The sequence below is a fragment of the Ilyonectria robusta genome, assembly GCF_021365365.1.
Source record: "Ilyonectria robusta strain PMI_751 chromosome Unknown BGZ61scaffold_32, whole genome shotgun sequence".
Classification (NCBI taxonomy): domain Eukaryota; kingdom Fungi; phylum Ascomycota; class Sordariomycetes; order Hypocreales; family Nectriaceae; genus Ilyonectria; species Ilyonectria robusta.
Window position 1 is genome coordinate 446,973 of NW_025764466.1, and position 26,663 is coordinate 473,635.

The 26,663-nt window shown below is 50.7% G+C and overlaps 9 protein-coding genes across 9 annotated transcripts; 5 read left to right on the forward strand and 4 right to left on the reverse strand.

The window, feature by feature from the left end:
• Positions 1-1,474: 1,474 nt before the first annotated feature.
• BGZ61DRAFT_367521 (extracellular elastinolytic metallo proteinase precursor) lies at positions 1,475-3,748 on the forward strand (the record flags this gene model as incomplete). The annotated part of the gene is made up of 5 exons (XM_046241793.1): positions 1,475-1,666; positions 1,724-2,166; positions 2,423-2,964; positions 3,030-3,447; positions 3,511-3,748. 5 exons carry the CDS (start codon positions 1,475-1,477, stop codon positions 3,746-3,748), a joined length of 1,833 nt encoding a protein of 610 aa, XP_046096987.1.
• A 793-nt stretch (positions 3,749-4,541) lies between these two features.
• Positions 4,542-5,670, reverse strand: BGZ61DRAFT_562219 (uncharacterized protein; the record flags this gene model as incomplete). Its single annotated transcript, XM_046255843.1, has 1 exon — positions 4,542-5,670. The coding sequence occupies exon 1, from the start codon at positions 5,448-5,450 to the stop codon at positions 4,542-4,544; it is 909 nt and encodes a 302-aa protein (XP_046096988.1). The 5' UTR covers positions 5,451-5,670.
• Positions 5,669-8,141, reverse strand: BGZ61DRAFT_562222 (fungal-specific transcription factor domain-containing protein; the record flags this gene model as incomplete). Its single annotated transcript, XM_046255844.1, has 4 exons — positions 5,669-6,113; positions 6,212-7,131; positions 7,240-7,875; positions 8,021-8,141. The coding sequence occupies 4 exons, from the start codon at positions 8,139-8,141 to the stop codon at positions 5,844-5,846; spliced, it is 1,947 nt and encodes a 648-aa protein (XP_046096989.1). The 3' UTR covers positions 5,669-5,843.
• Positions 8,142-8,586: 445 nt separating this feature from the next.
• On the forward strand, positions 8,587-9,502 carry BGZ61DRAFT_142343 (uncharacterized protein). Its single transcript, XM_046237289.1, has one exon. The coding sequence runs from the start codon at positions 8,708-8,710 to the stop codon at positions 9,206-9,208; it is 501 nt and encodes a 166-aa protein (XP_046096990.1). The 5' UTR covers positions 8,587-8,707; the 3' UTR covers positions 9,209-9,502.
• A 448-nt stretch (positions 9,503-9,950) lies between these two features.
• On the forward strand, positions 9,951-11,050 carry BGZ61DRAFT_484937 (uncharacterized protein; the record flags this gene model as incomplete). The annotated part of the gene is made up of 3 exons (XM_046249659.1): positions 9,951-10,529; positions 10,577-10,918; positions 10,973-11,050. The coding sequence occupies 3 exons, from the start codon at positions 9,951-9,953 to the stop codon at positions 11,048-11,050; spliced, it is 999 nt and encodes a 332-aa protein (XP_046096991.1).
• Positions 11,051-12,500: 1,450 nt separating this feature from the next.
• On the forward strand, positions 12,501-14,106 carry BGZ61DRAFT_367426 (Sodium/calcium exchanger protein-domain-containing protein; the record flags this gene model as incomplete). The annotated part of the gene is made up of 3 exons (XM_046241785.1): positions 12,501-12,730; positions 12,823-13,018; positions 13,063-14,106. The coding sequence occupies 3 exons, from the start codon at positions 12,501-12,503 to the stop codon at positions 14,104-14,106; spliced, it is 1,470 nt and encodes a 489-aa protein (XP_046096992.1).
• Positions 14,107-19,934: 5,828 nt separating this feature from the next.
• BGZ61DRAFT_539187 (uncharacterized protein) lies at positions 19,935-21,397 on the reverse strand (the record flags this gene model as incomplete). Its single annotated transcript, XM_046254760.1, has 2 exons — positions 19,935-20,591; positions 20,651-21,397. 2 exons carry the CDS (start codon positions 21,395-21,397, stop codon positions 19,935-19,937), a joined length of 1,404 nt encoding a protein of 467 aa, XP_046096993.1.
• A 1,101-nt stretch (positions 21,398-22,498) lies between these two features.
• Positions 22,499-23,948, reverse strand: BGZ61DRAFT_288313 (uncharacterized protein; the record flags this gene model as incomplete). Its single annotated transcript, XM_046238543.1, has 3 exons — positions 22,499-23,618; positions 23,685-23,758; positions 23,889-23,948. Coding segments are annotated over 3 exons (1,254 nt in total), but the record flags the coding sequence as incomplete, so codon positions are not given.
• Positions 23,949-24,985: 1,037 nt separating this feature from the next.
• BGZ61DRAFT_367719 (ergosterol biosynthesis ERG4/ERG24) lies at positions 24,986-26,482 on the forward strand (the record flags this gene model as incomplete). The annotated part of the gene is made up of 5 exons (XM_046241814.1): positions 24,986-25,442; positions 25,506-25,620; positions 25,677-25,793; positions 25,848-26,170; positions 26,247-26,482. 5 exons carry the CDS (start codon positions 24,986-24,988, stop codon positions 26,480-26,482), a joined length of 1,248 nt encoding a protein of 415 aa, XP_046096995.1.
• Between the last annotated feature and the right edge of the window lie 181 nt (positions 26,483-26,663).

Consider the following 26,663-nt stretch of genomic DNA (forward strand, 5'->3'; position numbering starts at 1 on the left):
GACATTGACCTTGTCCAAGCAGCCATGGTCAGGGAGGGTCTTCCAGCTAATGAAGCAATCGAAGGGCTACCCCGCCGCGAATGGCCAATCCTGTTAAGGCAGACAAGCTTCTAGCCTCTAGAAGAGCTTGTGACCTTCTCCAGCGCCATTGGGACGCCCGTCACTGGCACCCACACGGCACGGCTCGGCGAGGTTGGGCAACGCGGCGCTGTTAGGCCAATAGGACGGGTTTTGTTCGACGAGCTGCTACAGTTGGCTTCCCAGCGAGAAGCAAATATATAATATTTGGACTTCGCTCTGAAGGAAGCGTTTTCGAGTTACCCAGACACCTGGGCTGAACTTTGAGTTCGCGGCTTGGTCTACTTTCGGTATACCATCACGCCAGCTGGTCTCGTCTAGAACTTCCAACACCAAAACTTTAACCTCGTCTTGTACGAGGTATCGGGACCCGGTTCATTGTAAGTGACAAAGCTTGAATCTATCTGATAATCTTAAGTGAAACTAAAAAACCAAAATTCCTCTGACAAATCCCTCGATGAGGGAACGTCGTGTCTGAATTTACTGCATTTCCGTTGTGCACGTCACAGTTGCCAAGGCCCAAGTTTGAGTTTCAAGCTGCTGTTTTTCCTACTGCAGGAATCCTGTCTAAACCTTTCTCCGATGACTGCAGACCGCAAGGTCGTTGACTGCAGACCGCAGGGTCAAAGTCAGAAAGGTGGAATTAAAACTTCGGGCAGAAACAGTAGTCACGGCGGCCAGCACCTATCGACTTAGTAAATTGGCCTATATCCTTGCCCGACTGATTCTCTTCGGGATTTCTTATACCTAATGATAATAGATGATTTAGGAAATCTAAGCCTTATGTAGCTTAGATTTAGTCCATAAAACAGGGCGAAAATTCGAAACGCATTTTTTAAAAGGTGCGGCTTAATGATTTATCTTGCGAGTCCTAACAAGGTCCTCAATAGTTCCGTGGTGGCTGCTTGAATTGTGGATAAAACTATGTTTTTTTGACCTCGTGCCGGCAAGTTGCTCACCCTGAGGGAGCAGAAAGAAGTTAGATTGTTCCTTGATGGCCTATGAAACATAAACCTTCATCCCACCTTGATAGGATCGGCATTTGCCCTGTATAATATCCATCTCCCGACGTTAGGCAATAGAAAATTCTCTCCCTCCGACATCACTTGGACTGCATTCATCTCACACCCATCAATTTCATCGTCCCCTTCTTGACACAAGTTCTGTCACCACTTACACAACCACAATGCGCTTCACTTTGGCTCTGGGCGTTACTTGCCTGGCGGCAGTGAGCGCTCTTCCCACTGGGGATGGCCATGGTGGGATTTCCCGCCGTGGTATTTTTGACTGGTTCAAAGGCAAGGAACCCGCAGAAGTCCCCGACAACGGCCTCGTGGAAGACGGTCCACCCCCGCCCAAAAGTCTAGACGATTACTATCCATCTGATCAACTCCCGATGACCAAACTAGAGTATGAAAATGGCGCCGACTATGTGGAAACAGCCCAAAATTTTGTCTCGGCCATGTATCCTCAGATAGAATTCACGGTGGTCCCGGACAATTACATCGGCAGCAACGGCGTCGGTCATGTTCACTTCAGGGAGGTCGTGCTTGGTAAAGAAAACCAATTATCTCACCTGACCGTCAATGTAAGTTCTGGACCAAGCTCCTTGAAAAGGCCGGAATAGTGCTGATCAAACCCGCAGATTGATCCTCAAGGGGACGTCTTCTCTTTTGGGGGCAATTTTCGGAATCGGAAAAGTCAATTTCGGTCATACTATCCTCCCCGTCTTCAAAAGCGCTCTGACGCAGATCCTCTTGAAGCTCTGAAAGGCGTGGATAAAGCCCTGGGTCTTGGAATGGATCTGAAGAATGCCAAGGTCGAGGTTCAACTGGATGCAGCTCATAAGGAGCTCAACGGTCGGAAAGCTTTCAACACCTACAAGCTCACTGGCATCAAGGGTGTGGCTTCCAACGCCAAAGCTAAACTCTGCGTATACCCCGGGGCCAACGGAGATCTTGTGGAAGCATGGGAAATCTACACGATGCAATCGGACAGGTGCTATGTTACCTACATCGATGCTGCAACCAACACGCAGATTCTCGATGTTTTTGACCAGATACGGAATTTTTCTAAGTTCAAGGTTTAGTAAGTCCATAAGCCGCGCATACCTAAGTGTGGTAGCAAATGAACACCTGGTTTTCATAATGTCGCATTTTCAATTAATACACACACCTTGGCTTCTCCCTTTTCACTGAAAATCTTGCACCCACATGACTTGAGTCGTCGAGACGGGATGAGATGAGATGCCAAGGTGTGTGAATTATTGAGATTTACGACATGGGAAACTAGACGGATGCTACCGAAGATGAACACTCAACGCTAACCCGCTCTTCATTGTTAGTCCATTCGATGTCAGCGACCCGACAGATGGCCCCCGTACTGTTCTTAAAGATCCCTGGGATATCAAGGCATCTCCATACACCTGGATCGATATGAGCGACATCACAACCTTAGGCAATAATGCCATTGCGCATTCAAATCCCGAGGGGTTGCAGGATTGCCTCGATTGTCACCGCGCTAAAACTCGAAAATACAACTTCGACTACGATTACGATCCTAAGATGGACAGCCCTGAGAGATATCGCGACGCCGCAATCACCCAAGCTTTCTACACCGTGAACAAATGTCATGACGTCTTCTACACGCTCGGATTTAACGAGGTGGCCGGGAACTTCCAGACTTTTAATAGCAGGAAGGGGGGCCTCGAAGGTGACCATGTCATTGTGAACGTCCAAGTAGGGACGAAGGTCAACAATGCCATCATGGTAACCCCCACCGACGGAACTTCGGCATATATGTGGCTGTATCTGTATAATAACACCACCCCAGTAAGAGACGTCGCTTTCGAGCGGGGTATTGTGATACATGAGTATACTCATGGAGGTAAGTCACAGTTCAACCCTCTGTTTGCTGAAGTCAAAAGCATACTAACTGTGGCCTGAATGCAGTTTCGAACCGTCTCACTGGCGGTCCTCTTGGCCGATGTCTGGAAGGATTCGAGTCTAGGGGCCTTGGAGAAGGCTGGAGCGATTTTATGGCATTAGCCCTTGGCCTCAAGCCAAGCGACAAACAGTCAACAGACTGCTTCCATTCACCTTGGGTAAGGGACAATCCCAGAGGAGGCCGTATTTATCCTTACAGCACAAACACGACGACAAATCCAATGCTTTACGACAACAATAACGGTCAACAAGATTACTACTTTCTCGGGACCTACTGGGCGAATGTTCTATTCGAAATCATGTGGGACATGATCAGGAAGCATGGGCGCAATGACGATGCGGTTCCAGAATTCCGACCAGGCACAGCCATCCCCTCTGATGGAAGGTACCTAACAATGAAGCTGGTTATGGATGCCATGGCATTGTAAGTCGTCTTAATTTTCCTTCCCTCGGACATCATGCAAATAGCTGACCCTTTGTGCTACAGGCAACCCTGCAATCCAAACATGATACACGCTCGAGATGCCATTCTTGACGCCGATCGTATTCTCACTGGCGGTAAAAACCTATGCACACTCTGGAGGGCGTTTGCGAGAAGAGGCCTGGGCTCCGATGCCAAACATCTTCCAGGACGTACCTTTGATGAACAGGGTAATAAGGATGAACGGGCTAATAAGGATGAACGGGTTAATAGTGAGGACCTACCAAAGGGTGTGTGTTCTTGAAAGAAGGCGGTGGAACGGGAGACGATTCTTCTAAAATGCCGATTACAAAGGCTGCACTATCAATTGTAATAGATTTGCTCATTACTGATATGTTATTAAGTTGTACAATTAGCAACATAATCAACCTCTTCGCGATGATCCCAGGGCCTGTTTCCACTGCCACTGGAAAGCGAATGCGATAGCCTGCAACGTCATCGTAGATGTTGTGGCCCTTACCAATGAGCTTCACGAGTCCATCGAGCAAGCTCGCTCTTCGCCGCAAGCCCCAGAAGTCGTACCTAGCACATCGAAGCTCGCCTCGTCATTCTAGACATACCAAGATGCGCGATACCTGGCCGTCACGGAAGGACAGAAGCTGGCAGGAAATGTCACCGCCAGGGCGACCTGGCAGACTGGCGTGCACAAGTTTCTAGATCGCTGCGTCTTCTCTTTACAGTCGTTGCAGGGACCTATATCCAACCATTCAGCACCCAGGATCGCGCAGACGCCTGGGCTCAACTTTTGGAGGTCGAGGAACAGATGACCGGCAGGGTGCCATGAGCAGTACCCATCACGCTCAAAGTCAACTAAGCTAGAAAGGAACCGCTTCTCTTAAGTTTTTATTGCATTGTATATTATTGTCTTTTTTATGTTGGAAATTTTGATATTTGGTCATTGTCATAACATTGGGTAGGAAATACTTGAATTGTGGATAAAACTGTAATTTCTTTTTACCTGGTGCCGGCAACGTGCGTACCTTGAAGGAGCAGACAGCAGTTAGATTAGTTAGATGGAGTTTTCAATTCAGCAAAGATCAAAATGTCATTCTCATTTTAAGCTTGTCCTTCTCGACGATCTCATCTTTTCTTCCCAAAAGCTCCTGCATATCCCATGGGCAGCTCACGTATCTGCCACCTAACCACTCCTTGCGTTCAGCGGCCAACCAAACAATTGTATCACCAGCTATGTCGGGACGATCGGGCAATAGATTTCGCATCTTCTCGGGCAACTCCTTGCTCATCTGCGTTTTGATTGCCCCTGGATTAACACAAAATGTCAACAGCCCTTGGTCAGCATATTCAATCTGCAAAGTCTCCGTCCACCTCAGTATCGCCAGTTTCGAACTTCGATAACTCCCACTCCCGGGGCGAGCAGTTAATGCGCCTGAAGAAGAGACGTTAATTATCGTGCATAAACCGCCGGTACTATCTCGCGTTGAGAGTTGCATGGGAAGGAATGTGCGCACCATATTGAAGAGGCCGCGCACATTCACTTCCCACGTTCGCCAGTAGACATCTGGGTCTGAATCGAGGATTGGCTTATATGGCTCCTGGTGGGCCGCATTGTTGACGAGAATGTCCAGACATCCACCGAAGCTCCGCGACACGATGTCGTGTATTGCTTGGACGCTGTCTTGATCTGCGATATCGACCGTGCAGCTAAGCACCATAGGCTCTGGGCGTCCGGCTTGCGTCGCAGCCAGCTTCAACTTCTCGACAAGATCATCCGACACGCCGTGTAGATCGACTACTGCGATTGAAGACGCTCCTGCCCGAGCAAAGGCCGTGGCTGTGGCGTAACCGACTCCGTCCTCCCAAGCTGCGCCTGTAACCACAACATGTTTGCCAGCTAGGTCAAGCTTCAATGGGGAAATATAGTCGTAGGTCGTGGAGTGATGCGTGGCTGTAAAGGAGCCGCCAGATAGCTCTCTTCCAGTCGACATTATTGACTTGTCGTCGCACGTGGAGAAGGACGAGCCAGGAGATCTGGGACTGAAGAAGCGCGAGTGAAATTTGGCTGCATACCAGCCGAAATGGTCGTGAGGAATGATGCTGCCTTACTTAAAGGGCTCATCAGAGAACCTGATGCAGCTATTTAGCCGCTGGGTGCTTCGTTGATGCCGGATGGCGCCGAGACGATCCACTGCCACCCCGCCCACTAGGACCAAATCACATTGATCGACTACCTTGAAACCGTCAACGTCACGTCTGACTGTGGACCTCCGTTAACACCCGAACTCAGGTCAGGCCCGATAGGACACTGGTCGGCTTGTTGATGCGGGCTCTCTCAGATACTCTCAGATATGGAAAAGACTAAACTAACTTGTGTCTGCACCTCAAGGCGAGCAAGTTGCCACAAGGTCGGGGGCTACATCAACAGAGAAGGTGCCGAACAAATCGAACCAAGTGGATTGCATTGCTCCCCACTGATCCAGATCAGTGCCGGCCTGCTGGTCAGACTCAGTTGAGTTTGATATAGTGCTGTAGTCGACGAGGAACCACATAAAATCTTCCTCGGCTTGGCTGAGGCCGATAATTTGCGGTTCTTCGGATGCTAGTTGAGAGTAGGCCATGCGCAGGTCTGAGAATCGCTGGAGAAATGTCGCCTGGATTGACACCTTAGTACTAAAACAGTACGTCTGTGATTGAAGAGTCTTGGAATTCGATCAAGGAAAATATGACGGACTGTCGTTCGGCAACATACCATAGTCGCCACATTAGTCCAGTACAGACCAATATCTCGTGCGATGTCTATGCTCGCAGAAAGTAGACGAGCCGAGTCATTTGCTCTCGAGGGCTGGTTATTGTGGCTCTGGAGACCGACGATGGAGCCAGCCATAATCATGCAGTAGCCGTAGAAGGACGCCTGGATAATGACGCCGAGACGGCGGGCCTCCTGCAGAAGCTCAATCATTGCTCGGGCATGTTCCCATGCTGAGCGGAAGGAGCGAGAGAGGAAGCAGGACGGGACACCAGCTCCGAACGAGGAAATTCGTCGCCGAAGTAGAAAGGGGTGGTAGAGAATGCAATGGCATAGGTGAAACAAGGCCATTGAGAAAATTCCAGGCCCAGCGCTGGGCTGGTCGATGGATCCGTCGGGAAGGCGATGGGAACTTACAATCTTTGCGGCCGATTTCAACGGTAGCAGAGCAGTCTCTATATATAGCAAATCTGACTCGATAGAGGCACAGTCCGAGTTGGCATCCCAAGGAGGATTTTGGTTCCGGATGTTGAATTGCTGAAGCATATAGCCTGCCGCACGAGCTAGAGCATACGCCAAAAGCGTGACGCGGGCGAGCGGGCTGTGGAGTACGCTCTCAGGAACTGGCTTCCGCGATATAAACTCCTCGAGCGTCATCGTGGACTGCCCGGAACCGTCGCGGTAGGTAGGCTCGTCACATGGTAGTTGAAGTTGGCAGGATGCATCCAAAACAGCAGGAGGGCGACCACGGCCACAGGAAACGAGACGATCGAGGAGATAGATAGACCAGAACACACGACGACGCTCCTCACGCTCAGGGCATGGAAAAGTCGTGTCATCCTCGAGCATGAGTTTAAGATCCTGAGCCATACGGACCGAGAGACCAATTTTGACCCAGGCCGAGCCGTGGCGCGCTTTGCCAGCTGGAATTAAAGGCAAGATAATCTAGAGTCAGCCTTCATCGCAACCGGGGGCAGACAGAGGGAGGAGCCGGTTCAATAGAACAAAGTCATGGAGGGGAGAAAACCAACCTGTGAAGTCGAATATTGCCAGCAGGGTGATAGTCTGGACCGTTTGTATATGAGCTGCACGATTCCGAGCAAGGCAGCTAACGACAATTGCCTCCCAGGAGCGGTTTGCATACTGCGCAGCGGTCTCGTGCGGGTCGGAGAAGAAGGGGTCGGACGAGAAGCGGGCGGCGCTGGCAAGGACAGCGAGGACGAGGTGGTCCGGCAAGAGACCACGCTCAAGACTCCGGCGGAAGCTGGCCTCGTGGAAGAAGGAATAGGGTTGATTGTGGCAATGGCGAAAGTAATTATTGACGCAGTCCAGAAGCACAGCACGCGGGGGGAACGCGGCCAGGGAGACGGTACCGACGCTTGGTTCCGAGGCTACTGAGGGAGACAAGGGCCCTTGCGGATATCCCGTGTGGCTCGAGGGAGTTGCGGATGGCCTCGACGCGGACGAGAACACCACATCAGACTCTCGAGAGGGACCGATGGGCTGGGCACGTAGATCGAGTAGGAGGTCTTCTATGCGGCTGAGGCGTTCCGAGATTGATGCAATCGATTCTTCGACGGTTCCATTACCGGATGAGCCAGCGGTGGCTGGAGCAGCTGGGCGCGTTGACGTAGATGTCCGACTGGATGCTAGCGGATACTGGCATTCTGCGGCGAGTGGCAAGATCAGCGCGAGGATGAGGATGGGTTGAAACAAACGAAAATACAAATACCCACACACACACACGCACAAGAAAATGGGCTGGGGAAAGGGAGCGGCAGGGGCAAGGAGTTCGTTCAATGGGGTCAATACCTCGGCCGAGACGACGGCAATGGCTACACTGAGGCCTGTGGCCACTGCATCGAGCCTTTTTGCGGCGACATTCCAGGCATGCCAGATTGATACGCTGCACCGGGCGATACCCCGCTGCCATTCCTTGGTGCTCGACCTGCTCGTCCATAGCGGCAATGTCAAAGTGTGTGGAACCTGTTCGCGGGATGACGAGACTTGCGAGTGGTAAGCTTGGAAAGTTTGTGCGGAAGTGCTCCCCTTGCAACCCGGATTACTCGAACCGGGGGTACGTTTAATTAGTAAACAAGTTATGTCGCGTGGTCCGACGGGATGGACAATTGGACTCTTCTTCCATGACACTCCGGTGGGCCCTACGTTAGCGGATGCTAATCACACCAGGACCAATAACAGTTCAAGAATACGGAAGTATGATGCGAGATGCAAGTCATGGGCCTCGCTTGCTGCCATGAGGGGAGTTTCAGAGGGACACAGAGCCTAGCCAGATTCAGTTAATGTTCAAGTAAAGTTTACACCTTCACTTGGGGTACGCTTCAGCTCCCCGAGTAACCAACTACCAGGGTGTTGCCCAGCGATGAAAGGTTGTCCGCTAGATCTTCTGTAACTTCAGGGTGGTAGAGACGCCAGACAGTCAGGAAGAACCATCCCACGGTTAGACAATGCAGTCACAATTTGCTCAAGACTCGGTACATGAAGGTCCTCACTTGCTCTACTTCTCCTCCTACCTTTGAGCTCTTCACCACCACATCAATCCCTTACCCTCAGGTCTGGAACAGCCCCAACCCTACAAACGAAACAACTGCCGCTCCCCCCCACAATGCCCAAATCCCCTTATCCCATCCTCTCGGCCCCTGCATCGCAACCCACGTATCCGTCACACACACAAGAGTCCACGCCATCGTCAAAACTCCCATCTCCTTCGTTTTCCCTTCACGATGGAACCAAAACAACGCTGCTGCAGCGGCCAAGTCCCGTATACCAAGAAACACCATTGCTTTTTCGGTTATGGTGCGGCCTTCTGGTGTGGTGGGCGTAACCCCGAGAGATTCTCCAGCGACGGGCGGAGAGAGTATTGCCAGGGCTCCTAGACCGAAGATAGTAGTTGTGAGGCCAAGGCCAACGAGGCGCCATGTTGAGTGGGTGAGGAGGCGGTTAGGGAAAGCCATAGTAATATTGGCCTTGTGGAATTGATATTGGAAGTGGTAGAAAAAGCTGTGAAGAGTTTGAAGACCAAGGGGGTCCGATACAACAGCTTTCGGAAGCTTGCGGATGAGCCTTTTGGGTTAACCCTTGATAGGAAAAAAAAAGCACACCTAGCAGCTAAGGTGATAAGGTGTCGTGGAGATGAAATGAGAGAGGCCTGAAGTTGAAAGAGAAAAAGAAGCTGGAATTTTCAATCAATTGGACTGACAGGGAATTGAGGTATTCAACTATTAATCCCATGCGGTCATAGCATCCCAGATCACTAATGTGGCCTGAATTCCCTATCCTCCTCAGTGGCCGGTCCGGCCGGTCCGGCCGGTCCGGAGGGCGGTCGGCCCAATTGATAAAAATCCCGTCCCGAAACTTCCCACTTGTTAGCGACATGACCAATCTTAGAGTGGACTGTGTAAAAATGCAACCCACGAGAGTGGCGAGAGCGGAGAGGGACGGACGATTGCGAGTGGAGAAGGAACCCGCATCAGCCGTCAACTTTACTTTTCCGTATGAGGCATTAATCTTTATTCGGAATGGTCTTTCATACAATCTGGCGATCAAACATGATGGCTTTCTTGAGTGCTTATTAACGCGTTGATCATTAATCATCACCTCCTTAGCTCCTTCGCGAACGCCATAACGTTATTACCAAGGATAGATGATAAAAGAGACTCCAGGGGCACCACCTATTATACATGCTTTCTCATTACAGTTATTGAATCTTCAATCCGCTACAATGCCTTCCCCTAAACTCTTCGTTATTCTTGGAGCCACTGGCAACCAGGGGGGATCTATCGCTAGCACGTTCCTTGCGGAACCCGGCTGGCAGGTTCGCGCCGTGACTCGCAATACCGTGAGCCCCAAGGCTCAGTCTTTGGCAGCTCGCGGAGCGCAGGTCGTCCATGCAGACATAGACAAGCCTGAAACGCTGTCGGCTGCTTTCGAGGGCGCCACTGCCATCTTCGCCGTCAGTGACTTTTGGGGCCTCTACGGTGATCCCGCCAACAAGAACAAGGCCAAGCCTGGACAACCGTTGAATGCTTGGGCAGGCGAGTTTGAAACTCAGCAGCTGAAGAATGTCATCGACGCGGTTGCTAAGGTGCCTACGCTTGAGCGCTTTATCCTCTCCTCACTCTCCAACGCGACAAAGTGGTCCAAGGGAAAGTACACCCATGTCTACCACTTTGACTCCAAGGCAAATGCAGAGGATTATGGCAGGGAAAAATACCCGGATCTATGGGAAAAGACAAGCATATTTCAACCAGGCCTGTTCCTAAGCAATTACGTCGCCAATCCTATTACTCAAGCAAGCAAGGTAAGCGTGCTCAGTAAAGCTTACATGAACTTTACTAACTGATTAAGAATGATGAAGGAGTGGTCCAGTTTATTGGGCACTTGGAGCCAGATGTCAAAATCCCATTCATCGCCGCTGAAGAGGATTCTGGTCCTATTGTCAAAAGACTTATCGATGAGCCCGCTGGAAAGAGCATTATTGGTTACAGAGAATGGTTGACTATACAAGAGCTAGCGCTCGCATTCACAAGAGCCACCGGCCTGAAGGCTGAGTCTGTCACCTTGCCCAAAGGCGAATTTCCTCTACCCCTTCCAGATGAGTTGAAATTAGAGCTTGAAGACAACTTTGCCTACTTCAACGAGTTTGGTTATGAGGCTAGGGACGATCCTGCTATCATCCATCCCAGAGATGTAAGTTGACTTGGGTTACTGGTGCATCAAGTGTGTTCTAATGCCTGGATATAGTTGAAGTCACCGCCATCACTTGATACCGTGGAGAATTACTGGAAGAAGCAGGATTGGTCGAAGGTCTTTGGTGCTTAAAGCTGAGCAATCGCATATATAGGGTAAGTTCTCAGAATGAGTGAAGATTTGACCATTGCCTTGTTGGGTTCTGTCGGTGGTAGCTTTGAAGGGGAGCAGTGCTATGTAGGCCCGCCAAAATAGATATGGCGCACGAATTCGAGAAGCAAATGTTCTGAACCTAGTTGAGAAAATCATGTCATTTTGATTCATGGCAGTCTGCTTCGCAGGAGGGGACATTATGCATCATAGACACGGTGTTGTTAGACAAGGATATTGTTGTCGGAACCGATTTTACTACTGTGAACCTTTCTCTAAGGGGCAAATGATCATCATATCTACTTTAGGGTTAGGCAAATCGATGAATTTGGCGTGCAATTAATGGGTGCCTTTAATAGTTGGGTATTTTAAATCACCATAACCAAACGTCTTCTTACCCTACACAAAACACCACCTGTGGGCTGCGGCAGCTTGATTTCCGATCACAAAGATAGCAGACAGGCCAGAGCGGTCTAGCGAGCTGGAAAATGTTTGATGAGATTTTTCCCTCTCATGGGGTCGTTGGTTGCACAGGGTCATATAAGGCTTGAAAACGTCGGGCGAGGGACGAGAGAATTGGAGGGACTTACCCTGGCGGTCTAGAACGTGAGAGACAGAGAGGCCGCCAATGATGTCAACATTTGATGCTAATCCTGATAAGATGAGGGCTGTGCATCTGACTTCTCCACTGTTGAACCCCGGAGTGCGGGGGATCGAATTCTCTTTGAAACAGATTGTGCTTGCATCGATGCTGTGAACGAGTTAATGCAGTACCATGCAATGGATCATGAGGGATCCTAATTGGACATAGCGTTAGATAGCAACCATAAATGCCTCGTGGTCATCTCCACCCCCTTAGTAGACAGCTTGATGATAATTATAATTACTTACGAAACTGCGTGCGTCTTTTTCGCTCACACCCAATGCCCGTTTCTTGGCCGCCTGCTGCAGAGTCTTGGTCATTCAAAGTTCTTGCAGCCTCAGCCGTGCCATCACATTGGAATGGACCCTGCGCAAACCAACTTCCAAAGCAGTCCCTCAAGCGATGGCTTTTCGGACTCGGCGACCAGCGATGACGAGGACGATGTTCCCGCCGATATAAACCCCGCCAGTTTTCCTCTTTTTGTTGACACCAGATCTGAGGGGATCGGGTTGCTTGCGACAGGCCCTTACCAGAGTGTGACCTGGCGTGTTAGAAGTAAGTATTGAGCGCGGAGACCATAGATCACCTGCTAACGAACGATATTTACCAGGCGGCATCCAGAGAGCACATCAATCATGGAATTCGATACGCGACATCTTCCGACGAAAACGGTGGCCGTTCATATCTCTCGTCGAGCCCCAACCTCTCGAGGAACTCCCCCGCATGAGTGAAAGCGGGAGCGATGCGAAACATCAGAAGAGCACTACGGTCACAGGACAGCTTCGAGAAATGCTGTTGTCGTCGTGGCTCAACGCTCTTCTTGTGTTCATACCCATTGGTGCTGCGACATATCTGACCAAGTCGCACCCACTGCTAGTGTTCTGCTGCAATGCTCTCGCGATCGTGCCTCTGTCTGCCTTGTTAACAGAGGCGATAGAATTGATTGCCACCGAAGTAGGAGATGCTATCGGGGCGTTGTTGAACATTAGTTTCGGCAACATTGTCGAACTGATATTATTGTGAGTTGAATGCTCAATCACCTTGACGGCGGACTAACCTTTGCAGTGTGTGAGTGAACCGCTGTGTGTCAGAGCCAACACTAATTGGGTAGGATTGCTCTGGCCAACAATCAAGTTCGTATCGTCCAGGCTTCAATTCTTGGCTCGATACTCGTCAACTTGCTATTGATCCTCGGATCTGCGCTGTTGGCAAGCGACATAGCTCATCTTGATCCGATCTACAATGCTGGCGAGGCCCAGTTACTCGCTTGCTTGCTCTTTGTCTCTGTCTTCGTTATCTTGATACCTGTGAGTCGCCTACACCACTGCATGCTCATGTCTAATGCCACCAGACCGCATTCGTGTATACTGTCGGCGGTCTGAGTGATGGAAGCGGAGCGACTCTGAAAATGAGCCGTATCTCAGCACTGATGGTACTGCTCATCTACATATTGTACTTTATGCACGAGATCAGATCACGCCAGAAAGACGAAAGAGCCATCACCCCGCTGGACATTGAAAGCAGACCAACACTCGGTGGACCTTTTCATCAACGAAGTGCATCAGGCTCGCAAATTTTGCCATCACGGACGATACGTTTTGCAGATGAAGATGATGAGAACATTGGTGGAAGTTTTGCGACCCACGCCACGGATATGGAAATCAACAGTTCCATGGGAGACGATAACAATGCCGACTTCTTGGAGCATCGCGGACGTCGTGGAGACGTGGGGAACACTCCCAGTGTTTACCAGCAATTTCCACATCGATACACACATTCCCGCTCTCGCTCACATGGCTCCAGTCGAGGGCACTATAGTAGAGATTCCTCCATCAGTGGAGACAGGCGAGGGTTTACTCTGACACTGCAATTGTTGAGGGAATCTCGTACTAGCATGGATCAGTCTATCGATTCTTCGGTGCACGATCTGCAGGACCCTACAAGTTACAGGACGTCCTCTGTGCTTGTGCTCATATGCACCTCTGTGCTCATGTCGATGTGTGCCGAGTTTTTGGTCAGCACACTTGATGAGATTACACATGAAGACGGTCTGTCTGAAGCCTTCATCGGCCTAATCATTCTTCCCATCGTGGGAAACGTTGCTGAGTATCTCACTGTTGTGATTGTCGCAGCAAGAGGCAAACTGGACCTGGCAATCGCTGTTGCAGTTGGCTCATCTATCCAAATCGCTCTCTGCGTCACTCCATTGACAATCATGGCAGGATGGGCACTCCAGAAAGACTTGGAATTGACTTTTGATCCTTTTGAAATGGCCACACTTGTTGGGGCTGTTCTGTTGGTAAACTTGTTAATCCTCAGTGAGCAGAGCTCAAGCTTGCGCACAACTGGATTGAAAGGAGCATTAATTTGTGCATGCTATTTAATATTCAGGTGAGTCATTCCATTCTCATTCACGGAATGAATATTAACTATACAGCCTGGGAGCCTATCTTTTTCCCAGCCGAAGTAGGTGAGGGCCATTTGGAAGAGAAGAACGGCAGCACCACAGACCATGCGCATTGGCCATTGTGTAGGGGTAGTCTAAGTAAGCTCTGTAGGTATCTCGAAGAGAATTTTGTCATCCTCTGAAACGGGCAGGCGTGCGTTGTAAATATTCTGCTGTGACTGAGTGGAACACAGATGTAATGAAGAATCAGCACGTGCTACTCTTTGTCATTGACACGAAATAAATAAGAACTGACCACTGTGGGCATGGTTCCTTGAGCCGACTATCTCAGGGGTATAGAGACTCCGAAAGAAAACAACAGTACACAAACATCAGGAGTCAGCCGATCTAAAACTAACGGACTGACTCAGACTGTCTGACAAGATCAAGTAAAATGAGGTCTCCAATGGGGCCACGTAGCTTCCCCTCTTCTTTCTCCAATCGCGCTTGCATGAGCCAATTGTGTAGACCTTTTGTTGCTGTTCCCAGTGCCCCCCCTAATGCCAGACTGAATTGATAGCCCGCGACCTCTTGTGCTGTGCGGTGCTGACGGAATTCCCTGCAAAGAGATGAGGAGCTTTGGCTATTTGAAAATTTCCTTAAATTTCGCCTGCATCAGGGTCTTAGCTAACCGTCAAGACAGCGGATTTCGTGATGCTCAGACTTGTAGGCTAGAATGCTTGACACTGCCCCCAGCCATCAGCATGAACCATGGCCTGTTGACCACACAGCGAGGATGACAGGAGGAAAAGAGTAAAGGGCATTGCGTCAGCCGTCATTGGCGGCCTCTTGACGTCACGGTGGATTCTTTAGATGGGCTGACCCGTTTGTCGCCCAGAAATGTCTCAAGCGCTAGATTTTTCGCTTGTGACTCCTCGTGCCTCTACACCAATTTCTCTGGGTGTCAATAAAGAGCGCACCCCCTTACTCACAGCGCTGGAAAGGACCCCTGCAAGATCACAGGGGTAGGTGCCTTAGCAGAGAGGCTTGGCTGTCCAAGTGCGAGCCGCGAAATGCTTGTTTCGCTATCCCATGGTGCAAAGACTCTCGTCCTCGTCGATCTCTCCATGTGGAGACGGGCTAAGCAAGCAAGTAGCAGGTTGACCGGATGAGTGTTACTGGCCGACACGTAGAAAACATTGTCTTTGCGTACAGGGGTAAATCCCTCAACTTTTCCGATGAGCGTGTGGCGGGGATTTAGATGTGCATTTCAGGCCAAAGCGACTCTAAGATGTACAAAGTAATACGGCGATGATGGACAAGCCCCGTAGCCATGCTGGAGGGTTGGCTAAAGCGAGTCTAGATGCGCGTATTCTCTTGGAATAAAGAGTTCTTTGATCACTCGTCGAATTTCGTGGCGCCATCATTTCCACCATCTCTTCTCTGCTCGTACAATGCATCACCCTCGTGACCAACATGGCCATAGCCATCTCGACGCTCTCCCTCTGCGAATCCCCGTGACTCGTCGATACACTTGCTCCAAGATTCCTCGGTGTCGAACTGGGCCTGTGCAGGAGCGGTCGACACTGATGGAAGAAGATGAAGAAATCTTTCCGTACTTTTGGTTCGTCTGTGCTCACAACTGAACATCCCCGTCGGAATTGTATACTGTTTTGGGCGTTTCACTAAAGAGATGTATGGACACCAGCTTGACCTGCGAGAGGGAGTTTGTCCCCCACGATCATGAGTTCCTATTCTGCTCTGAAGAGTAAATCTGGGCCCCAGCACGCTCCATGGCCGCACAGTCCGAAGTCGCGCTGATCCTCGCGAATAGCTGCAGGATGATTGACCAAACAACAAGCTCGGCGGCACCAACAGCTTCCAAGTGCTATCACACAACAGAAAGTTATCCCTGTTACTCCACATCGACGCCTCCACCCAGAGACATTATTCCACAAGCATTGCCATCGCGGCCTACGACAGGGTTTCCAAATTGTTTATTAACTTCTTCAGGGATTGAAGGAGAAGACAATATTTACAATCACACATCAAGTACAACGGGTGCCCAAACCGTTTCAGCTGTTCTTAAATCGGCTCAAAAGGCAGCGTTACTTTTTCAGGCGCAAAAGGGTAGAATAATTAGACGCCAACGACATGGCTAGTCAGTCTGACAGTCTAGTAATTGACTAGGCGACACTGTTCACGTGGTTTGCTGTGAGAAGTTGATGCGTAGACTTGGTGTATAGCACCACACAATCTGAGGTGTGATGAGCCAAACCAGAGCTCAATTGTTACACAAGACGCACAGAAGGTGATACATGTGGCATTCTGGATGCCAATCCCGGGGACCATACGCATGTGTCTCCGTGGCGGTAGAGGGGCTCATTTCCTCCGACCATTTTTTCTGGTTTCTGGGGGAACATACCCAGGTAATTTTTCATGGACATGACGTACGACTACACCCACTGACTATCACAAGGTGCGTGGGTTTTGGCCGTCAATTGCACCAGCGTTTTGAGAGAACCTCGTGTCGACAAGGAGGAAAGGTGTGTGTGGGCAAGTGTCCGCTCGGGGCTGTTCTAGGCCCAGTTCTCAGGTTCGAGGCAGCGGGATAATTGCATGACGAGGGCAGAGGGTCAGAAGACGTCAAGTTACACGAGGGGGCCATTGGTCCTGAAAAAGCCTCAGTCAACCCCAGGACTTTATCACCGATGGGAGCTAATTTCCATAGCTGCACCCATCAGGGAGCGACAGCAAAAGGTCAGATGCCACGCTCTCAAAAGCGACCCCCCTGAGTTTTGATCACACGCCCAGGCCGGGCCTCCATCACGCCCCCACCAGTCAGACCATCTCCGAAGCGCGGAGGAAGAGTTCCTCTGTTAACTAAAAATCTTGAATATTTACTGTAAGTCAGTTAAGACGATACAATACTTCAACCAAAGGACACCTAAAGACTTCTAAATCCCTCACACAAAAAGGCACCTCGGCAGCCACGTGTAAAAGGCTAGGGACGAGCGGAGCCAGCGCAGGAACTTTTGATGTCTCAAATTGTCACTCTCACACGTAGCGATCAATTACGTATGGTGGCAACTCACCCAGGCCTAGCCCAGCCTTTTGCTTCCTTATTGTTGTTGGCGAATATGCACAGCTTGATTACCTGGTGAGTCCCTGCTGTTGCATTGCTTGCCGGGGCCAATATGCACGGCGAGATCAAGACATTGATCAAGCCCCTCACACGAATGGGGGGTTGAGCTGTAGTGAACTGACAAGACCCCCCTAGTACTGTGACTGCCCTGGAGTTGAGCTATCCAAGAACAAGGAATTTCACTGCAGACTGGCCGTTTGTGTTGGTGATCAGATTATCTGCTCTGGCCAGGGCAAGCCAGTTCCTGAAAAGTTGTACTTTGATATTTTGGCGCCGAAAGGAAGTCCCGGCTCATCCTGGGATCTAATGGAATGATACCTCTCGATTTTGTTTACATTATATCCTAAGGTGGTGTATGGTACAACTCACAATGACGCGCGATTCCGTTCACTTAGAATCCAAAGCAACCACCTCAATCTCCACTCGGATATCATCCTCTCCTAGTTGGGGAAATCCCACGAAGGTCCAGATAGGACAGTGGTCGGGCATCTATTTTATAAAATTGTGCACCATGGCCTGGATCGCCTCATCGTTGATTGGTACGTGATGGGAGTTGACGCGAAAAACCTGAGACCACCCTTTACCACCAGCGTCCCGCAAATTCAAGTCCACATTCGCGAATGCCTAATCGATCTGTGCGTTGATCTCTTGGTAGATTACACCTGTCTCGAGATTCCAACCGCCTGTTAAATGATCAACAGCCAGCCAGTGAAAGACGATGATGAGAGATGGGGCAAGGAGCCGGGGGTGGTAAGATAAAGGAAAATCACTCACCTTGCCCAGCGCATTCGATGTGGTCGCCAACTCGGACAGCTTGATTGTAGCCAAAATTGGCACGATTCCGCTCTCCGACGCCTTTTAGGCAAAGTACTGCAGTGACGACATGGTATCGGGGCCGTTGAGAAATGGGGATATGCAGTTATATCTTTTCACTGTTGTAGGTGAGTATGTCTGAATTGTGATGAAGTTGACATATTTGGGGGTTTTGTGCGATGCTCAAAGGCTCGGCGTTCTAGCTCCATGCCGGCTTCCATCGAGTCCCGCCGCCGGGGACAGTAATTCTGACCGATAATTGCCGAAGAGATAGCGTAGGACTGAGTAGAATAAAGTCTATTCGGTGTTTTGAAGCATCTCAATCCGCATCTCGGCCGACTGCGCTAGCCATGAAACCAGGTGGAAGCTCGGCGATTCTCTTAGCCGCGGTAGTCTGACGACGACGCCGAGATTTGACTTTTGTTTTAGCTCAATCTTGTATTTCGTGTTTAGAACGTTAGAAATGCGTCTCACTAGGAAGTGACTTGACGGAGCTATTGTTGACACCAATTTGCCACGCACTGGAAATTGGTGATGAGAGTGTTTATTTGAGTATACAAGTGTTGAAATAAGACGCCGCCGTGTTTCCTGGCTCATTCCGTAGACTACAACATGGTATAACCCTTTGTCCTTTCGCTTTCTGTTTCGAGCGCCACCCCAGAATGTTGTCCATCATTCAGTGGGAAAGGGCGACAGGACACGGGAACAAACGAGGTCAGGTGTGACTTCGGTAGATTGATTGATTGCAAGGAGAGAAATGGTCACCATGGGCTGCGGATGCTTTACGTCGGCGCCGAGCGGCGTTGCTGCATACGGCTTCTTTCCCCGCATCATGAGTTGTTCGCCGAGCTCCAGACCGAGTCATTGGCGGGCCCCCTCTCCAGTGCTGGGTGTACTTCATGGACATCTCTTTCCTTGTTGCTTCACCTGAATCTGCCTTGCCTTGATCTGTCAGTGTATTACTTGCTGGGACTCGGGTGATGCAGAGAGATGTAAATTTTTGAAAGTTGATCAACTCAGAAGAACATGGAAGTAGTTCCATCTATATTTACCCAACCCCAGGCGCCAAGAAGCGAGCAAGCACCCCTAGCCCGTATGCGACACCTGGTCAGTCAGCTTCGGGGGCCAAATCTCCCACGGGTTTGACATTCAAAACGAAAACGTGCTCAGCGCCAAATTCACCAGCTCGAGTCCCTCAAATGGGCCCCATGTCTAGCTCATTTCCACGCGGTCCGCCTCCTCACACTAGAACATCTCATCACGTCCTCAACACCCAGGCTGCCGACAAATCATCGGCAGACAGGACTTCAGCGACTACGAGTCGTGAGCATGAAGGACCGGAGACTCTTGTGAACGCGGCTACTAGAGTAAGTTTAGTCACCGCTCGACAATTGGCACATGAGGGATCGCTCACGCACCAAAGACACCTACGTCGTTCGAGCCTGGAATTACCGCCAATGATAATACCGCTTCGCCGTGGGCTCCGATTCTGAACCCGGTTTCACCCTTTGCAACCACGTCAGCCCAGTTGCCGAACCGACCGCCTGGCCCTCCCGCGGCGGCGAATCAGTAACGTGACGGCCTGTTCTCCTTGGCCGGTTTTGAAAATGTTTGCCATATCAACCATGACGAAACGGACACCTGGCTCCTGAGTCCTGTGCGAGGATCACTGGGTGGAACCCGAAGGCCATCACACCTTTCGAACCGCGTTGCCTGTCATATCAAGAATTCAAGTGCCGTTCAAGGTTGAGAAGTACACCTTTCAAGTGAAAGAGGATTGCAGAGATGCTAAGCCAATGAGATATATAAAGTCCACTTTCGGTGGAATTGTGAGTGGCCAAAGACATGTAGAGCATGTCCCACGCCCAACCTACTTTATTTATTTCCGTGGTGTTGAATAAATCAGGCCGTCCGTAACATTGGAAAAGAATGTCCTCCAAAAATCGGAAACCCACGATGTCCCTTTATACCACGGTCCAATATCCGCAGTAATTGGAAGCCTGTGTTGTGCAGCTTGCATGTAGGTGCTTTTATTGCACAACATTCGTCGTTCGCGCGGCAGCTTCGCGCGAGCTTCCTCGTCGCCAACAGTTGGGATTGCCTCAGACGCGCCGACCTCTTGGCAATGTTTGATGACCCGGATGAATGTACGAGTGCCAATATCCGCGCCAGGCGTCCACGTGCCGGAGATGTATCCGGATATGAATCCCGCATTTGGGATACCTTCAATCATGCACGATCGCCACACAAAACTCTCACCCAAGACTACCGACTTCCCATCAAGGACGGGGTCAACACCACCCCAGAGATTGATATTGAGGCCCGTAGCTGTGATGATCATATCCGCCTCGATAAAATTGCCGCCTATGGTCCGAATGCCTGTTGGTGTGACTGTTTCGATGGTATCTGTGATGATGTCCACATGCTTATGCTCGACGCGAATGAAATCAGCATCTGGACAAACGCAAACTCTCTGCTCGCCCGGGAGGTAGCCGGGGGTGAAGTGCTTGATATCAACACGCTTAGGCAGCACTTTCTGCATGACCCCCATGAGAAGGTTTCGTAGTTTCGGCCCGTTCTTTTGATCTGTGCTACCAGCATGGCTTCCTCAATCACTCGAATCCACCAAAGTAGGGCTGATGACAGCCAGAAGGGGAGCCACCAGCTCAGCCTACGTTCCAGGCTAGGGGAGGATGGGATCGGCAAGACATATGACGGACTTCTCTGTAGCAAGGTAACTCGCTTGGCCTTGTCCACTAAGTTCGGTAGAATAGTGATAGCAGTCGCTCCTGAACCGATCAAGACGATGTGTTTCCCCGCCCAGTCGGTGTCTTCTTTCCAGAACTGAGGGTGGATAATGTCGCCTTGAAAGTCGTTCAGACCAGGAATTGGTGATTTCAGGGGCTGGTCATAGGTGTAATAGCCCATGCAGTTGATCAACCATGATGTCGTAAATATCTTGGTCTCACCGTGTGCGTCAACGGTCACGGTCCAGCATTTATCGGCGGTCGACCATTCGGTGCTTTGAACTCGATGTCCGAATTGGATTTTGGCATAAATGCCTGTCTTCTTGGCAGCCTGATGAATATACGAGTTGATTTCCTCGCCATTGGCCAGCGTCGTTGACTTGGGCCACGGCATCCACTGGAAGCCGTATATAGTCATACGGCTATCAGTGCGCAGCCCAGGGTATTTCCAAAAGTCCCAGGTGCCACCAACTGTTGAACGTGCTTCAAGAACTCCGTACTCCATGTTGGGAAGCTGCGTTTGGACCCTGTAGGCAGCATTTATGCCCGAAATGCCGGCACCAAGAACCAGTACTCCATAATGCTGTGCTGCCATGTTGAACAGTTCGGTGGAAAATTCGGGGGAAGAAATAAATAATGTAATGGAGGGTTCGGGCAGGATGAGATTCCAAGAAGCTGAAATCGGGTGGACGAAGCACTGCTGTGCGGATGCTTAGGAAAGACTATATACAGGAAATGCGTGCTGTTCAATTATATCAAGGACGGATAATATACGGCTACTCTTTACGAACCGCTATCCATCGCTCTCGGGGACGGGATGCAGATGTCGGCCGAACACTGAAACCACTCCACTAATCATACCAGAACTTAATCTTCACAACAGAGCATGCGAAGACACCTAAACGTGCATCTAGAATGCCGGGGGCAAGTGTCCAATATTACTAGGGCCCCGCAACCTCTTGATATAAACATTCTCATTTTCGGCGTTATTCTATCACGTTGCTAAGAGGAGACTTCCAGAGGAAAAGTCGAACGTGTGAGTGTGATAGGCACACCTTGAAGGAAAAGGCACTCTGTAGTGGGTTATGGATTTGCTTTCCAGCGCGAAGCAATCAGTTCAATCCCTTAACGTAGAGAGCGGCCGTTATCAATTTAGAAAAGTTCGACGTAAACTTGTAATTGTAACATACCTATACATAGTCACCACTGTGGCTCTTCTGTGTGGACTGGCAAGTCTGAGCATTTTTCTGCCCAGTATTACGTTCGGTTACGCATAATTATGACTCCAGAAGCCGTGAGCGTTGACAAATCCTAAGGCTGGCCCAGGGCAAAAAGTCTCCAGTGTCAGTTAGTCCATACATGCCTCTGAAAGTTGCTCGACATGAATGCCACGGTTTTTTACCGAGGGGTAAATAAGCATGGATATTTTTACGGACAAGAATTGGGACAATAACTAACCTAGCGTCTGAGGGGTTGAGCATTTCCATCAAAGACTGATGAAGCTGCTTCAAGATACTAGGCTTCATCAAGAGGAGGTTGTTATACAAGTGGCATCTGTCTTTATCGCCATCATTTTTGTTATCAATGTGTCACCAGATGGCCGGTGCTCTTCGGGACACCATGTTTCGTCAAGATCAACCAAGCAGCGCCTCTCCTTGTCCAGCGTTCCGGGTCTACGAATCTACGCATCCGGCGGAGACAACCCAACTACCTGCCTGGGCCATTTCGTCCATGGTCTCCAGTAGCTGCCCAATGACTCGTTAACCACCTCGACAATGTCCCGACCCCAGCCCTGGAGAAACCAGTAGTCATCCAGGTCGTGCAGCAGAGCGCCAAAATAGGAGAAGATTACCAGGGCTGGGGGCTGCCTTTGATGTACCCGCAGAAGGTATTCCTCTGAGGTTTCATGCAGGAAGGCTATGGATCCGGCCCACTGCCTGTTGAATGTCCATTCCTTCTCTCCTTCAGATGGCAAGCCTTCATGCCCACCGCCGACAGCAGAATTGCCCGCGAATTGCATAGAATAGAGGTAGCACCGCCGGAGCATGCGCCAGGCATCGTTGTAAACGTCAATATCCGGGATGGGTAGGGCGGCCCAAGCCTCGGGAACGACGCGAAAGTGCTCGTCATTGACGGCGAGGTCGCTGTCCGAGTCGAGCTCTTCCCAGTGGTCCAAGGACACTAGTTGGGCGAGGGGCCCAAGGCGAATCTGCTCATAGGCCGCTGGTTGGATGATGGCGCCAATGCCGCGTACCATAGGAATCCACTCGCCGCCGAGGACGCGGGCGGTGCGCTGGCGGAGGCCGGGCTTACCGTCAAGTGAGCTGTGGAGACCGCCCAGCATGCCAAAGATGTAGATCATATTGAGGATTGAGCACGCAAAGAGAGCGTCGCTGTTACTGTAGTCCTCGCTTGTGACCATGTGGTCGATACCTTCGCGGAACCCCCTTAAGGCGGTGTTGTGGTGGCGGGCAGCGTCGAGGCTGTGCTGTTTCCGGCTACCAGGGTCCGTGAGGGCGAGGTGCAGGGCAGCGAGGCTTAGGATACCGTGCATGACGAAGGGGTGGTGGAAGCCGATGTTCGGGAAGGTCACTTGCCAGCAGTGGTCGATGTTAGGTGACTGAATGATAGTGCGGCTGGTATGAAAGATCCATTGGTGAAAGAGAACCATATCATCCATACCGAACGAAGTCAGGGCCTCCTCGACGCTGGACGAGCCTTTGCTGCACGAGTTCTGCGTCGAGTACGAGGTTGATGCGGAGGAGGCTCTGTAGCTGTTGATGGGCGTGACGGAGTCGACCGGGGAGGTGAGGCGACTAGTACTCGGTCCGCGATTGTGAGCGAGTGCGAAGTCAAAAACCCCGGGTGCCCCGGAAGTCGACCGCGCGACGTCGGGATACAGGCATGGAGCTTCATTTCGGACACAAGCTGAGCATCGTGGCTTGTCTTCGCCGCACTGAATACCCGCTGGTCAGCGAGTGGACAAAGTAGGGGCGGCGGTTGTGGAGAGAAGAACAAGATCACCGTCATATGAAGGAATTTTGTGCTCTTGCTCAAGTACTCCGTGCGCCATGCTACGTCCTCACCTTAACCTTTCGTCTCCGACACTCGGAACACCTATTTCTAGATTTCATGTGCGGCCTGCGTGACCTGCGTCGATTGGTCGTGCTGGCGTCCGAAGACTTAGCTACCTTGGAGACTGAATCTATACCGGACGGCCTCGCAGCGAGGAAAGGAACGATGGAAGCAAGAGACGATCGTAGCGGTCGGGCAAGCGCGAAGATAGAACGGGAAATGAAACGGATTGAACGAGGGACCGAGGGTGCAAGAACAGGGAGAATGCGTTTAAGGTTCATCCGGGATACGAAACTATGAGCGAGATACGAAATACGAGCTCTGGTGCTTAGCCCACTACAGGGGGGCTTAGCATAGGTCTAAGACACAGGAGCAAATGTGTTGCAGGCTAGGTATGATCTCGACGAGCTTGGGGAAACAAATGTACATGGAAACCTCGCTATATGCTTTGAGTAAAACCTTCGGGCTAGAGCACCCCACACGAGATATACAGGACTGACATGTCTTTATGCAAACTCGTGGGCATTATAAGCTCGGCTCCTCAGGCTATTGGTCAGCCAAGGGTTGCGTTCCGCCTCCTTAATGGCATTGCCCGCCGAACTCTCACGCGTTTCAGTTCAGCTGCCGAGTCTGCCTTGCCGTGCTGGGTCCGTTCTCCTGTCCTAGGACCACCATTGCCCGTATCACTCCGGAGCCTCTCGTCGTGACGGCTCCGCTTTCGACGAAAAACTTATTCCAGATCATAGTGGAGAAGGTTTAATGCCACCGAGCGGTCCACCGCTATGCCGAGTAGTCTGCCCAGCTCACCGGATGCTTGATGATTAAAAGACTACAAAAGGGCCATAGGGCCGTCGACGGTTACGACAAGAAGACAACCACAAAAGACACCGACAATAGACAACGGCCCAACAACAACCTGTTCTTGTTAGACATGGAAATTACTACCTCGCCCGAGAAGTGGCACTCTACGTCCGGCTCAAGGAACAGGACTACCAAACAAATCAAGGACCATCTTCAGGGCAACTACGTCCGTTCAACTACAGCGTTATCCAACCTGTCCTGGCGCAATAGGCGGAATTCATGGCTCTCGGTCTTCGCCTGCATCTTTATGATCACTGTACCTTCCGCGCTGACTATCTTTTGCTGGATCGCGCTTGAGTATTTCGAAGGCTCTCTATTTGGCGCGCTGAAAGAAGCCTATGTGCTCCGTCTTTCGTTCGTGAAGCAGTACGCCCCCTCCGCCGACTTGAGGGTCACCATCGCCTACTTTATCTGGGTGCTCTTCCAAGCTGCCCTATACACAGTCCTTCCTGGCAGAAGTACTGGTCAATTGACGGCTGGTGGCAAGTTGCTTACCTACCGCACTAATGGTTTCCAGGCCTGGATCATCACCGTCCTGGTTTTTGTTCTCGCCGCCCTGTTTGGAGCTATCGACCTATCCATCATCGCGCATCACTGGGGGAACCTCATCGTCATCTTCAATATCTACGGCTACGCTCTGTCAATCATCGCCTACCTGAAGGCTCACTATGCCCCTTCGCATATCGAGGATCTCACCTTTAGCGGTAAATATCCTGACTCGGTTCTTGCCTTGACCTACAGAGACCAGTTACTGAGTGGCAAAACAGGATCTGTTCTCTACGATTTTCTCATGGGCATCGAGTTCAATCCTCGGTTTGGTCAGGATTGGGATTGGAAGTTGTTCCACAATGGCCGACCTGGTATCATTGGATGGACCTTGATGTGGGTTCTAGCGTGTGGCTGTCACTTTCTTCCATGTTACTGATTTGAAATAACAGCGATCTTGCATACGCTGCGCTCCAGCACCAGACGCATGGCTATATCACGAATTCGATGGTCATGGTCAACATGTTCCACGCCATCTACGTCGTCGACTTCTTCCTCAACGAGGACTGGTATGTCCCATAGTTCAAGTCTTCTCTCCCGCAAAGAAAGCCAACAAAATACAGGTACCTTCGAACCATCGACATCTGCCACGATCACTTTGGCTTCTACCTCGCATGGGGCTCCGCCGTCTGGCTGCCGACCATGTACACTCTCCAAGCACAGTATCTAGCTCGAAATCCAGTCCACCTCTCGCCCTTCGCCGCGGCCGCCATCATGATGCTCAGTCTCAGCGGTTACGCCTTGTTCCGTTCTGTAAACGCGCAGAAGGACCGCGTCCGCCGCAGTAACGGCGACTGCAACATCTGGGGCAGGAAGGCCGAGGTAATGCGCTGCTCTTTTAAGACAGCGGACGGAAACAACCACGACACTCTTCTCCTAATTTCGGGTGAGTCAACAGAATTCATTTTACTTGCTACTAATTTGGAAGAAACTGTAAGGATTGGTGCTAACTCAATCTACAGGTTGGTGGGGCCATGCTCGCCACGTCAACTACGTAGGCGATCTAATGCTGTCATGCTCCATGTGTGCGCTATGCGGCATAAGAGATCTCCTCCCCTGGACTTATCTCATCTTCATGGCATGCATTCTCGTCCATCGCTGTTACCGCGACGAGAAACGCTGTCGCATTAAGTATGGAGCCGCGTGGGACCAATATTGCTCCCTCGTTCCATGGAGGATGATCCCCGGTGTTTGGTAGAGCCTGAAACGACTAGGGAACGACTAAAATATCTTCAGAATCTAGTCTTAGGCTAGATAGTTGGTCCTTCGGGCTTCTGGTCAGATATCAACGTCAGGATTAGATACCTGATGTCGCAGCCCCTTATCTAGTAGATTGGGAATAACTAGAAATAGGGATCTTGGCCACTCGTAATACCGAG

Coding starts and splice junctions, on each gene's coding strand:
- BGZ61DRAFT_142343 (XM_046237289.1), top strand. CDS start 8,708: ATGAAGGTCCTCACTTGCTCTACTTCTCCTCCTACCTTTGAGCTCTTC.